Source organism: Aphelocoma coerulescens, chromosome 1 (assembly GCF_041296385.1).
Source record: "Aphelocoma coerulescens isolate FSJ_1873_10779 chromosome 1, UR_Acoe_1.0, whole genome shotgun sequence".
Classification (NCBI taxonomy): domain Eukaryota; kingdom Metazoa; phylum Chordata; class Aves; order Passeriformes; family Corvidae; genus Aphelocoma; species Aphelocoma coerulescens.
In genome coordinates, this window is record NC_091013.1 from 6429228 (window position 1) to 6443808 (window position 14581).

The 14581-nt window shown below is 37.6% G+C and overlaps 1 protein-coding gene across 10 annotated transcripts in view; it reads right to left on the reverse strand.

Moving 5' to 3' along the window:
- Positions 1-14581, reverse strand: part of KDM6A (lysine demethylase 6A) — a 152375-nt gene that overhangs the window by 68370 nt on the left and 69424 nt on the right. For all 10 annotated transcript variants that reach the window (XM_069024782.1, XM_069024485.1, XM_069024561.1 and 7 more), the window contains exons 5-6: positions 10663-10721; positions 2457-2577 (exon numbers count right to left, since the gene is read on the reverse strand). In XM_069024782.1, the coding sequence (XP_068880883.1) occupies positions 2457-2577; positions 10663-10721 (180 nt within the window). The remainder of the gene's footprint in view (positions 1-2456; positions 2578-10662; positions 10722-14581) is intronic.

Sequence of the window (14581 nt, forward strand, 5' to 3'; positions counted from 1 at the left end):
CTTGCCTCTAATACTCCTGTCACTCAGAGTTCTGGTTTACAATGTGGTTTTTTTAAAATCACAGTCAGATTGGCTTGTAAAGAAGCTACAGCTCTGTTCTAGTCTTCTCAATTGACACATTGTTATGTATAAACTGGTAAGTTTCAGTCAGTAATACTTTGTTTTCAAACAAAGTAGGTGTCTTTGGACTGTACCTTAAATCCACAGCTAAGCTGACCTGGAAACAGCTCAAGTGTTCGAGACTGAGTGGATTGTTCCACTGGATCTTTTCTTTTGTTCCTGTTATTCTTTACTAAGGATTGCAACCTCCATAGCTAAGGAAGCAAACCAGAAACTCTGCTTCAGGTGTCTCAGTTGGTAATTCCAGAGCAGTTTCTCATTACATTTTGAACCAGAGGAGTAAGACAGCTCTATCCCCTCCTTCCCATTCCATCAGCCTTGCCCTGGATGCACCAACTGGGCAATCTCAAGCTCAGCTGGCTCAGATTTCTCATCCACCCCAGTCTGCAAATGGGGAAATACAAAAAAATGAAAAATCACTCAATTCAATGTGGCTGAAGGTGCTGAATGATGCAGTCAAGACTGCAAGGTGGAAAAGGAGACAAACTTCTAGGAACAACCTGCAGTTATACTGCTTTAAGAAAAACATGAAACCATCTTTAATGCAGACACCTATCCTGTTCAGTTCACCATCCTTTGAAGAGCATCCCTCTGCTGCAGGGTAACCGGCTTTTGTTGTGGCCATTTGTTTTCTTAAAGTGACTTAACCAAATGCCACATAAAAACACTGGAATCATGATAACTTTGCATTAAAAAAGATTAATTTCTTTCTGTTTTCAAAATACTATTTCTGTGTTTTTCCCATTTGTAGCTTGTGTTTTGAAAACTTGAAGTTTGGTATACTCAAAATCCTCATAGTGACTGATTTGTTTTGCAAAGTTGTGAACATCAAACACAAGAAATTATTTAGACTGAGTTACCATACTATTTATTTAAATACCTGATTCACTGACAGAATTGTATATTTTATGGCACAGAAGAAAAATGTTATCTATTTCTTGATCAATTTATATCAAGAACTAAAATCATAAAACTAAAATCAACTAGGTTGGAAAAGACCTTTAGGATCATTGAGTTTCTTCTACTACTTGATTACAAGATGACCACCTCCTTGTAAATTTTATCTTGTTTTGTCCCAACTTCTTTAAAAATAAAACCAAAACATACTCAGCACTTCTTTTATACCACGAAATACCAAATCTGTGCCAAACTGTAAGGAAATAGGATAACCCAAGCTCACACATAATCCCTTTCTCAACAGTGATCTACCTCTACCTCTCCTTGCTCTCTTTCACCATTCATTGCATGGAATCTTTTCTACTCCTTTGCACAATTTCCAACTCCACCTGTTTCTGTAGGTGAAACCTTGAACTCTGGATAAAAAGGGAAACCTGGGGAGAGAACTGCTTCCCTCTATCACAAATACTGAAAGGAAAAATTGAGAGTAACATTCTATTCTTTCACATCTTGAACAATGTGATTCTGACAACCCAAGAAAACAATCTGCCAAGAAAAGGAAGCAGTAAGAGTCTTGAAAACAGAACACTTATTATTTCCAGTAATTTTTTGGAAAGATTAATATGCAGAAATGTGTTTATAAATTACACTTAATTACAAAATTCTCAGTCCTGCAAGTGTGTTTCCCACCACATGCAACACTGTTAAAAGAATACTTCCTTTTTCCAAGACACATAACAGCTAAATTTAGGCCAGGAAGGAAAGGACATGTGGGTAAAGCAGAAAATGGAAAGAGGAAAAACATGGGCCAATGTGTTGAGTGGAGGGAGATAAAATGACAGATTACAATCAGAGACCAGAAAAGAATGTAAGTAGTAAGGAATATGAAGAAGTACAGAAGAAACAAAGTGCTGTTATTACCATAAACTGTTTCCAACTGATTAGCCAGAAACTGTTGCCTTAGAAGCTGACTCTCAAGCCAGGACATGAATGAATAATTAACTGCTAGAAAAGTAACAATTATGTTAAAAAATTACATTATTTTGCATAAAAACTTTCTAGTTTACTAATTCCAAGAACTTCCAGTTTACAACAAGGAAGCTAAAGGGAAAAAAAAAAGAAATATAAAAATAAAAAATAAAATAATCCAAGCTGCTATTTTTTTTTTTTCCTTCAGCTTTAGGTACAACCTCAGTCCCTCCCAAAGTTCATTATTTTACCAAGAGCCCTACACCAAATTTTTGATCTGGAGTGTAGCATCTCACACACCTCAAACCTATCCTCCTTCTGTTTAGACTAGGACACTTCACACTAAAGCACTCCTATTTCTATAGCAGGTGTTCTGTGACTGTTCTGTGCTTATGCATTCCTTGCAGCTTTAAGATGCAACACATGACTTGTAAAGAATGTTAGTTCAATTTAAAAGGACTTAAACCTACCTTTAAACTAGACTCATAGTCTGTGTTCACTTTGAACATAAGCCCAAGTCGCAAATGAATTTCCTTGGCTCGACAAAAGCTGGGATCAACATAAAGCGCCTCCTGAAATGCTTTAATTGCCCTGAAAGAAAAACACAGATTAAAAAATTATTTTTTACTGAACTATTACTTTATAATCAATGTTTTTTATATGGCTAACAAAGTGGATCAAAAAGCACTGTTACAGAAGAACATATTAGAATAATGGTTTACACGTAACGTTTTTGGTGAATGGCTTTTGATTCTTCAACGATTGGGTAATTATGAACTCCAGATATCCTGGTGTATTTGAAAGTCTAATCTTTTCTATTAATTTAGAGAAACTAATTTGCTGCATGAAGTACACTAACATATCTGATATTTCAGAAAAGATGACTCACAAATTAGTTACAAAATTAGTGCAACTTCACTAAGAACAGCCAGGTTGCTTTCGATTCCAGCAGAGCAGACCTCCCAAGAACAGCAGAACAGAAGGCCTTGGACAGATCACACACATCTTCTCCCACTGCACCTACTTGGTCCTTTTTCCACTTTCTATTCCCTTTCGTAGCACCAGTGCCATTCAAGGACTCAAATAATACCAGTTTCTCCATTACTTCCAAATGGAGATATAAAAGCCTGCCATCTCCTCATGCAGTAACTTTCTTTCATATTCCCACGATGTGTGAAGATGGCTCTGATTCTAATTCCTTACCTTCAAATCCTCTCTCACTTGTCCCTGTTCATGATGGCACTGTATCAGATAAAACAGAAATGCCATCTAACAACTCCATCTTGGGGCAGAAACAAAAGACTTATCTAAACAGGACTGTTTTGCCTCTCAGGCCACTGCATAAAACTAGGACAGCTGAAATGCAACTAAAAGATAATAGAATTAAAGACACAGAGGAATTAAGAAGGAAGCTAAGAGTCATTGTTGCCTGAAATCCAATGACAGATTGAAACAAAATCCCTTCCCATACACCACTGGTCACACAACAAGAGCAACAGGAACCAGCCTCACTGAGGGTAGATTTGAGCCCCTAGGCCAGGGAGCACAGTCCTATCTGCCATCCCAGGAAACCCCACAGGTTGATACCAAGTCGCCAGGTGACAGGGCAGTCCAGCAAGAACTGGACCCACTGTGGAGCAAGCAGCAGAAGGACATGGGACACGGATTAACTACAATGCTTAAAATCACACTTTTTAGGCACACTGATTTAATTCCTACTCTCAAAGTGCAGTATTATTTAGATGGACAAAAGGTTAGTAGATGCAGTGCAAAATCCAACAAATATTTTTCACAGACTTTTACTCACAACACACATAAATTATCATTTTTGAATCCTTCAGCAAAACAACTTCTGCTCTAAAATTCTTAAAGGCTTTTGTTTCATCAAGGGCAAAGTAAACCAAGGGCACAGAACTTCCTCTAGACAATGCAACAACTGTATGTACCTAAAGCATTATTTGACTTCTTTAAACAGAACTTAAGAGCAGATAGGCTTAAAAAAAAGTATTTAATTTTAATTGTGGAACTGACGCTTCCTCTATTACCATCCTTCAGGAAGGCTTGCCTTACCCAGTACCCTACTTTTCTGCCAACACATGGAAAATGAGCAAGTGAAGCACTGAAGGGACAAACCTGTACCTGAGCTAAGCTCTCTCACATCTCATCTAAACTTCCCTGGAATCCTATGGTGGTGGTGGTAAGTCACACACCTTGTACCTACACTGAATTCATAACAAACAATGACCCCTGTCTCATAACAGTATGTTCATCTTCATCATCTACAAAAACAGTGATCAAACTGAAAAGCCAAAGACTGGGCTGACCACTAAATATCAGCACATATTTTAAGCTAGGCTTTTGCTATGCCAGAAGAGAGATCCTATTACTGTTTATTTGCATTTCTTGTCTTAACTCTAAAATGGGCACTAGGTATGTTAGCCACTGGTATTGAAAATCCATTACTTGTATCTTGTTTAAAGACAATATCCCAAAAAAGGAGAAAACCACTGTCTATGATTCCAATCAAAGAGAAGACAAAAATCAGGAATAAAGGCATAGCAGTTCCATAGTACATCACAGAGTGTGACCACGCTAACAGACACTCTGTAAACTTAATGTTCTTCATTTAGCTATCCTTGGTCAGAAAACAGTATTTCCATATTTCCCCTATGTCACATCCCCATTGAAAAGATCATCAAAAAGTAGATTTCTAAAAAAGCTTAAGAGAATCTGAGAGCGACAAAAATACTTCTGTAGTCTCTTGCTTACAGAACTGGAAATGTTTTTCATTGCCACAGCTGAGCAGTAGAGTTAAACAAAGCCACAAGTATAACAAAAAGCTTTCAAGGACAGTTTCGAAATTTAGTTTGAATGTATACTGTCTTTTATTCAAAAAACCAAGAATGTTGCCTACCCCAGTCTTTCAGAGGAGCACTGCACTTAAAAACCAGTAAATTATCATCAGTGGACAACATGGAAGACTGTGTCACATTTAGCACAGAAACTCCTCCAAGCTTTGTGTAAGGTTTATCTCTGTGCAGACTAAACTAACAAAAAATCAAATTTTACCTTCTACTTAACTCTAATAATTCCATATTGGTTTTACAATTTGTAGTTGACAGGATGACAAGCATGAATAATAACAAATAGAAATTACTTCCACCACTGTGATAAGGGGCATCATCAAAATTTCCCCAATGAAGTGATCTGAAACAGCATTTTGAACAGTTTTTACTATTGGTAGGTACTCATGTCTAATTCAATAACTTATAGCCTCATTTAAATACTCAGTAGAGTTTTTATAGAATAAAATACTCAAGCTCTGAAAAGGTATTTATTTATTAACTCTTACAGACAAGCAATTTTACATCACAGCTGAATTAATATTGATGTAATTTTGCCTGCAGGAAACATTTAAATAAAATAGCAACATGCTCACGATTACAGGACACACCAAGAACGTGGACTACAGCAAAATCCTCTGCCTGCTTTGCACTGCCATGCCCAGAGCTCCAGACTCATTCCCTTACTATCAAACAGGAGAACATCTGCAGCAGCACTGACACCCATTTCAGAGTTGGGCCTTCCAGACACAGCAGGAGTCACTTGACTCTTGAACAGATCTCAGTTTACTCTCAAACATCTCTAACTCCATTTCTGTTCTCTGTCCAACCCTACATCCAGAAAGATGTGGGTCTGGAGGATCCAAGGCATCCAAATTACCCAGATGTTTTCCCTCAAAGCTCTTGTATGGCTTGACCAAAACCAGAAGTGCAGATATAGCCCAACAGCTGGATGAGTCCAACAGCTTCCTTCAGGGATGATGGCACAGAGCCTTCCCCAAGTCAGTTGTGAGTCTCCACCACTATTTAACTTCCCTTCATGCACAGACAGAACTTCTCATCTCACTCCTTCAGCAGACTAAACACACACCAGTCCAAAGGAAAAATTATCCAATGAAAGGCCAGGAGCTCTCACACTGCGGAAATAAATGACAGTCATGTGAATTCTGCAAGAGACAACTTTCCTTTTGTTCTCTGATGATACTGACACCTGCATAGTGAGACACAACTCTGGTTGAGTCTACTAGAATTTATTAAAATTAAATAAGGATCTTCTCCAAGAATGAGGGCATTTCTCTTAACAGGCAGGAAAGGCTATTCTAACTCTCAGCAAAATGGGAAAGCAGGACTGGAAAACAGGCACTACAGAGGATGAAAAGCACCTCTGGACTTCTATTTTACACAGCACTGCTACAGCAATTCAGGAAAAATAAAAATGACATCTCCAAATCAAGACTGCCAGAATCAATACTGCATCTATTGTCCCACCCACTAATCTATATAACAATGCCTACCATTATGAAAGTGAAGAAACCAGGTGAATAATAATTAATAGATGATTATATTAAACATTTAGTGAACTCTCATAAGACTTTTATTGGATGGTTTTGCTTGAATAGACTGTGAATAAAATCAGCTTTGTACTAGGCAAAAGAATGTAATAAAAGAGCATCAATTTAACTATTCAGAAGTTATCGCTTTTGTACGTTTCAAAAAAACCCCATGAAAATCAGAATGACTGTACAAAATAAAAGAACCCAACATTATTCTAATATGTCACCTGATGCAGCTGGAGTGAAACTTTCTTTTTCTTACTCTTACCCTCTTTCAATTTTCTGACCACCTACTCTAAGCCTCACATCACTTTCAGAAGTGAGGCTCTGAAGTGATGTGAGGCTATGATAGACAAATTTCTATGTGAAACTCAGATTCACAGTTTGAACATAAACAAAATGTACATACACAGCAGTAGTCAGGACACTGTAGTTTATGAAACACTTTTAGAGTCTTTAGCTACAACTCTTCTGTCCATAGGACTGCAACAGTTGAATGGCAAAATATTTTGAGCAGCAAAGTCTTTAAACATTTCTCTAGAACAGGAGCTGGGAGTAGTTTTTTTTCCTAGCATTAGCAGAGTTTTCATTAATCCAAGACTAGTTTGCTGTGCAATCACAGCAAGATATGATCACAAAAAGAAAGTTAACTGCCCACTTTGTTACTGGCTAATTACTATGAGCACATGTACTCTACATGCACGTTCCCATTTTATATACCTGAAAAATACATATATATAGACCCAGCCACTGGAAACCTGAGAAATATTTGACAAAGTAGTATCTACAGACTATGTGTTTAAATTCTTAGAGGTCTCCACTTGGCAGTGTGCACTCCTACACACCCCACTACACACTTGACTTTTTGTGTGGAGGAACCCAGTCAGAAGCAGAGATGGTGGTTCTAGTTATCTTTATAACTAGAGATTGAACAGATGATGACAGTGCTTCTGCTTTGGGAAGGATCAGGGAGTAGAAGGGTCAGGGAGTTCCACTCAGGGATGACTGATTTTCCACAGGCAGTCTTTACTCATGATGGAGGTGAGGAAAAGAGTCTGGATCATCTCTTGAAGGTCTCTGGCTTTTTTCAGGGTCAATGCTAAAGGACTGAGTTTTCTGGAACACTCAACTTGTACAGCTGGTAAGGAATCCCCAGACTGAGTAGCCTCAGGGCAAAGAGCCCAAATGGAGCAAGAGGGGTGAGTGACCTCTGTCTCCTGTCAGGTGTTTCTGAGGAACCCAGTGGCTTTCTCACCGGCACTGTCCAGCAATTTGCAAAGTCACTGCAAACGCTGCAGGCTGGCACTGGAGCACCACAGTTGGTACAGTGGGATCCACAGGGTGTTCAGGACACAACGTCAGAGCCTGGGCTCCATCTTTTCATCTTGATGCAAGTCAGTGGAATCACCAGATGATAAACCAGTCAGGCTCAGAATCCTCACTGAAGTGAAGAAAAAATCTGGTATCCAAGCCACTACACCTGGGTGCAGGTATTGCACAGAAATGAAGGGCAGCCTCGGATTAACTACTGAAATTCTTTTATGTACAATCTAAGAGACAACTACAGAGGGCATGAAATTATTCAAGTTATGTGAATATCTCATTCTACTGTTTTCTACTCTAACTGAGAAACAGGGAAACAACAGTGAAAATGAACCAACCAGTTACTGCTTCATGACAAATGGTGTAAAAGAAGGGAGTATCAAAATTTCAGATCCATGAGATCTATTTAACGGTACTCGATTCAACTTCTGGAGGTGATCCCTTATGGCACACCTTACTATAATAACTGTGTGAAATAGGTTTGGTCTGACAACACTATTGCAACACCTGTATATATGTTGAGAACTTTTAATTCTTACACGAACAGTAAAACAAAATCCCCAACATAAAATAATGTAACAGCTAAGATTTGTACTTAAAATAATGCTGCAATGCTGTTCTAGTATATAAAAATGTGTACAATATTGAACTACAGTGAACTGCATTATGTGTCTTGGAGACAATCCAACACATCTTTTCATGAAAGGTGGAAAAGTTTAAAAATAGTATAAAGTATATGAACAAGAATTCTAAAGCTGATCTCATTCCCACTTGCCTTTTTTATTATCCCTGTTTATAAGAGACATGAAAAAAAACTCAAGCACTTCTTACCCCTTCCTTTTAGGAGGACTATGTACTTCCCTCATGTTAAAATCTCTGAATATCTAAAATGGTGGTGTTGGAAAAAAACTCAGTTCATGGATGAAGCAGGGTAAATAAACCACCTTTAAAAGTCTTGAGGTCTACTCTGCCTGCTAGAAATATAAAGATCTCTGTCCCCTATGACCATAAACAGATGGAATAAATGCAGCAGGAAGACAGATTAGCATTTCACTCTGAAAGAGGATTCTCCTGGCAATCTGCTAGAGTTCTGTGGAGGATTAAAGTCTTCAAAGAAGAACACCTATTGTAAATGATTTGCTATAATCTCCAAGTTTATTGTGATCTTGTCACACCTAAACACCAACAACCCACATCCCTCTGCTCTTTTACCCAAGAAATCACAGAAAAGGGGGAAGAAAGGCACTCAAAGTGATTAAAATTCAGAACTGCTAACAAACAAGTTTTTACCTACATTAGATTTTTGTCCTTCAAAAATTCTATGCAATACTTTAATGATACACAATGTCCTTAGCACCACACTATACATAATTTTGTTGTATGAATGAAATGGAAAATACAATTATTCTACTCAACCTTAACATAAGCTCTGTGTGCAGCTCTGTAAGTTAGGGCATCAGCTTACACTCATGTTGTCAACAAGTGAAGAAAAATCTAAATTAATTCAAAGCCCTAATTTATTAATACTAAATAGCATGATCCGCTGATGGCAAAAATCTATGTTGAACAGGTGGCTTTTCAAAAATTAATTACTCTAAATCTAACTGCTTTGTCTTATTTATCTTACAGTTTATCTACCATTTTCATAGTGCAAACTATAACAAGATACAGCTTGTAAGAAATGGTGCACAAAATACTTTTGAATGCTAAATGATGAAGACAAGACTGCATAACAACTAGAATGTTCTGAAACTTGGTAAAATTCAACCAAGGCTCATCACAATCTTAAAACAGTGGATTCTCAGGATTTCTGAAAACTCTTTTGTTCTTTTCTTGCTAATTAGAATGCAATATAATTGTATAGCACATGGCATTCATTTCACCACTATCAATAAAGCAAGCAGTAAGCTGCAAGATAAAATAATCCATGTTTTGAGTTCATGATTTAACCAACTTATTTTAATCTGAAGAATAAAAGTTTATGTACATTATCCTGAGGAAAACAAATCTTTTGCCTTACAGATACACAAAAACAATTTAAGGAGAGGTGAGGGGGAGAAATCCTGCTCCATTGTTCCCAACCATCAGTCGGTGGTCCCTCACCGCATCCGTAACTGCTGTCAGGATTAGTTCAGTAACACAAGGGAACTTTTTAGTAATCAATCAAGTAGTAAAGTCACACTTACTGTGCTAACAGTCCACACTGAGTGGAAAAAAGCACTGGCCTAAACACTGCACCTTTCTGACTTCTTCCCCATAAATTATCTCCACAGGAATAAACACCAATGAAAGTCTGAGGACCTTTCAACAGGACCCCAGTGACTGAGTCCATTCCATTTACCACTCTCATCACTGATAAAGCAAAACCAAAACCCCAACTGAAAACCAACCCCCACCACACCCAACAAAAGCCCTGCTACGTCCTGTAAGCCCTGACAGAAATTACAGCTGTTTTAACCCTGAGTTTTTACATCAGATTTAAACACCCCCTATTCCATGAGAACCTATTGCTTCTCACATCCAAACCCCACACCTGATGCAGCTCTGTCAAAATTTCTGCCTACCAAACAAAATGTAAACAAGCCCACTTTGCCACCTCTTTTCCAAGCAGGGTTTTTGTAAACAGGCTTTCCAACAAACCCAGGCCACAGGTTATCAATAACAACAATTCCCAAAAGCCTGCTGAGTCCTTCTGCTCCATCCCCACTGCTGAATTGTATTACAGGGAGCTCAAATTCTCCTCCTGGAAGTGCCTTCCTTTTCGAGGCACTGCTGTGGCTGCCCCAAGTGTGTTACAGTAAGCAGATACTGACTCAGGACAGTAACACCTGCAAACATCCTATCTGTAATAAAATCAATACTAAACTATTGTACTCTCACACTGAACTGAGGGTGAAATAATCACACACTGATGGGACACCACACAATACTGACAATGTCAGCTTATTCCAACTTACCATTGAAAGGCATTGTAATGGAAGTAGACCAAACCAAGGCCATATAAAAAGGCAGCATTCTGTAAAGGAAAGAAACAATGTTTAAAACCCAGATAAGAGTGTGTTTCCAATATTTTATCCATCCTTTGACATTGTATTTCCATTATAAGATAAATGTATTTAAAACTCGCCTTGAGTAGGAAGAGGCAAAAAGAAGGAATGAAAAGATACACAGACACTTAAAAAAAAAAAAAAGAAGTGGTTCTCCATGGTCACAAAAAAAAAGGGTTATTTTGGAGAGTAACAACAATATTTAAGTACTTTTACATCAGAGAAACCAGTGTGCTCTGTTCTACTTGTACAACAGCAGGGAAGGAAATGATGGAGTAGAAATCTTTGGCAATTTAATATAATGAAAAAAAAAATTTATGACCAAGCACCATTTCATAGCCACAATAATTTATACTCACATAAAAGAAAACAAAGCTACACACTCTAATTTCAGTGTCTAATGTAGAACATTAATTAAATGAATCTGAAAATATGTTTAAGGAGATTTCATTTTTCTGAATACCAAAAAATACAGACCATGAACTTCAAACCTATGACAATCATATTTCTTCATCATTAATCCAACTTCTATCTCCTATCCCCCTATTTGCAGAAGGGAAAAACTAAGCCAAAACAACAAAAACCATTTCCTTCCTGGAAACCCATTTTCCCTCAATCTTCTTTTAACATAAACCATGATTTACTTCTAAAGTGAAATCACTAACAATATTTAATCAATGTTTAACTATCCAGTTCCACAAATAATTATTACATATTTCCTAAATTAGAAAAAATAGACAAATTGCTTTTTCTTTTGCAAAGTTATGCCATAGCACATTTGTTTTTTATTGAGCAGAACTATTCCATTATTTACAGGAGACATTGTACCTGCTGCCTAAGACACATTTTTAAGCTTTTCTCATATATAATTCTTATTCTGAGAGACCAGGTATACATCCCAAAGCTCTGACACACGGATAAGAGCTGGAATTTCAATTGTCGAAGACTGCACTTCAAGATAATCTCTCTGCCACTTGCATGCAGTTCTTAACAAGTCAAATTTCTAAGGAGTTCCACAAAAGGAATCCTAATTATGACTTCAACCCAATCCAAATCTAAAAGTTATAACCAAGTTTCTCCTACAAAATAACTGGTAACCAGAAGACAATTCAAAGAGCAGCATTCATCAGAAACAGGATCCAATATGACAATTTCATTATCCCTCATTTGCATCTTCTAAATGCAAATTAAGACCGGGGAAATGTCAAAGATTCCTTCATGAATGCAGCTGGATCATAGCTTCAGCAATGGACAGCTTCCAGGAAAATGCTGTGGTTTGACCAGATACTACAGCAATCAGAACACTGGAAGATATTAAGAGGAGGAGTGGAGAGGGAAGTGCATAAACAATAGAAGAGGTCACTTTAATACTACCATAAACCCACATTCCTGTTTAATTGAACAAAAGGACAACACCAACATCATAAAGACAAAAGATCTCCAATTCCCTATTCCATCTTGTTTCCATGTTCCAAGTATGTTCTGGCAGCAAGAGACCAGGAAGAAGGCAAGCTCAAAAGTGGAGCACACGTAATGCCCTGGCTGGAAAGTCATTTTAAATGAAGAAGTAAGACAGATTTTCATGTCTGCAACATGGGAGCCTACAAAATACAGCATGCCAGTAGCCTTCACTGTCTTCAGGTCAGCTCATCTGTAAGACAGAACTTAACAAAACTGCCCAGTGTCTCCCTCTGATATTCTGAATCTCAATCAAGTTTCGATCATTGTAGAGATTAACAGTGATCAGAAAAATCCTTCATCGCCACACTGCAAAATTCCAACAGAAATATGCTGGACAACTAAAAACTCTTCAATTTGCAAAGAATTTAACTTCCTCTTATGAAACTATTAGAATTCACAGTCCAAGAAAGTTAGAGGTTCAGAAAAATCTCCCTGATATTTTGATGCTAAGTTTAACAATAACCAACTTTCAAGGCACAACAGAACCAAGATGCAAGCTATTTGTCAAAATGTAATTTATGTATCAAGTTCACATAAAGCTTGAAGATGGTCCTCACAGCACTACAAATAAACCATTACTATTCTGTCCTTTGTTCTGTGACTGGTTTTACCATTTTTTTTCTCATTCTCCTTTGGCCTTAAGTCTTTTGAGACTGACCTTAAAAACATCTTAAACTGCTGCTCTCTTCTCAATAAAAAACAGGGCAAGATTTAGTATTTGTACCAGTAATACTTCACTTCAAATGTAAAGGTGCAAATTCTGAACTGTCAGTATGGATCATGAATTTACCTGTTCTGAAATACTATAGCTCTAACCATACATATCACCATTATTACTGCCTGTTGATAATCTCAAAACCAATCTAATAAATTAAGATTAAAACGTATCTTTTAAACTGCATTTGAACACGGATGGGAGTTTCACAAGGACTGGAAGACATCACAGTGTCCCAATGTATGGCTGTACTCTCCCACAAATAATTCAAGGCAAGATACACATAAAGTTCATTGCTTTTGCAGAATACCATCAAGTTTAACATGCAGTCAAAGTTCCTACTGGCAATAGCCAATATGAAATGTTACCACAGCTTAATGCAGATCAGGACCAAGCGGGATCATTACACAAATCTTCATCTACAAAATGCCTTCTTATAAATCGTAAGATTCTGTGATTCTATTTACTAGGAACACAATCCATCTTAAGAAATCAGTTTTCAGTTTCCTCTATTAGTTCTGACAAGTTTCTCAAAGAATATCCATTCCATGTGTTCCAGTAAAGATTACTCCTGTGATTTAGTCCCTGCTATAAATAGCTGTTGAGGTAGAATTTAAGGCCTATTTTTTCCCTCTAAACATTTTTCAGTGAGAAGAAGAAAACAAAATTATCTTAGTACAGTCCCTTCCTTGAACTTTCTAACAACCCTCAAAATTTATGAAAATCTCATGCTAGCAAAAAGTATTCTTTGGCTACTAACTTCTAATTTAATTTTTTTGTTATCAGATACCTCTTTTCACTAAAATCTTGAGTGAAAAAAAAATACAAACTCAAACAGACTGTGCCTCAAATTTGAAGCTGAATGCTTGGGGTTTTTTCGTTCTACAGCCATGCTACCAAATAGCAGATAAACTAGAAATGCTATTTCCAAGCTGGCATCATTTACATTTTCTTTGAACTACCAAAAAATGTTAAAATGTTTCATACCAACCACTAGATGGCTCAAATACCTCTTTCCATTTTCCACGCTTACGCAATTTAAGGAAATTGTCAAGTTGATATTGTGCATTCTGCTACTTACATGCACTATTTAATGCTGAGCAACATTTCAATTCTATTTTCTAAACGAGTGTGGTATACACATTTTGTGAACAGGTAACTCAGAAGGCAAAAATGTATTTGTGTGTATCTTTTTATGTAACTGGTATGAATAAGCACACTGAAGACTTTCTGGTCTTGTTTGTTTTAAGCGATCAAGGAAAAAAAAAATCAACCAATGAGAAAGACTCCACCCATCTCACAGATCTTCTATTCAAATAACTGGTTTATAGGCTCTTTGAAGCAGCAGGTGGAAACAGATCCCCAACGTTCCATGTGTTCTGCTCTCCAGGCATTTCAGGCCACATCCACACCAAGCCTTTTTCTCCACCTTTCAAGGGTGCAGCCAGCAGGTCCCACAGAAATACATCAGCCCAGCCCACCTACAAACACAGGGGCAGAAAAATGCACCTGTCCTGGCTAGCAAGTGGCCACCCCCACATTCAGATCACAAACAGCCATCTTGGACTCGCTCTACAGATGTGTGGCTGCCACATCTGGGTCCAGATGTTTTTCACCAGTAACGCGTTTATCTGCCACACACAGTTGAGAGCC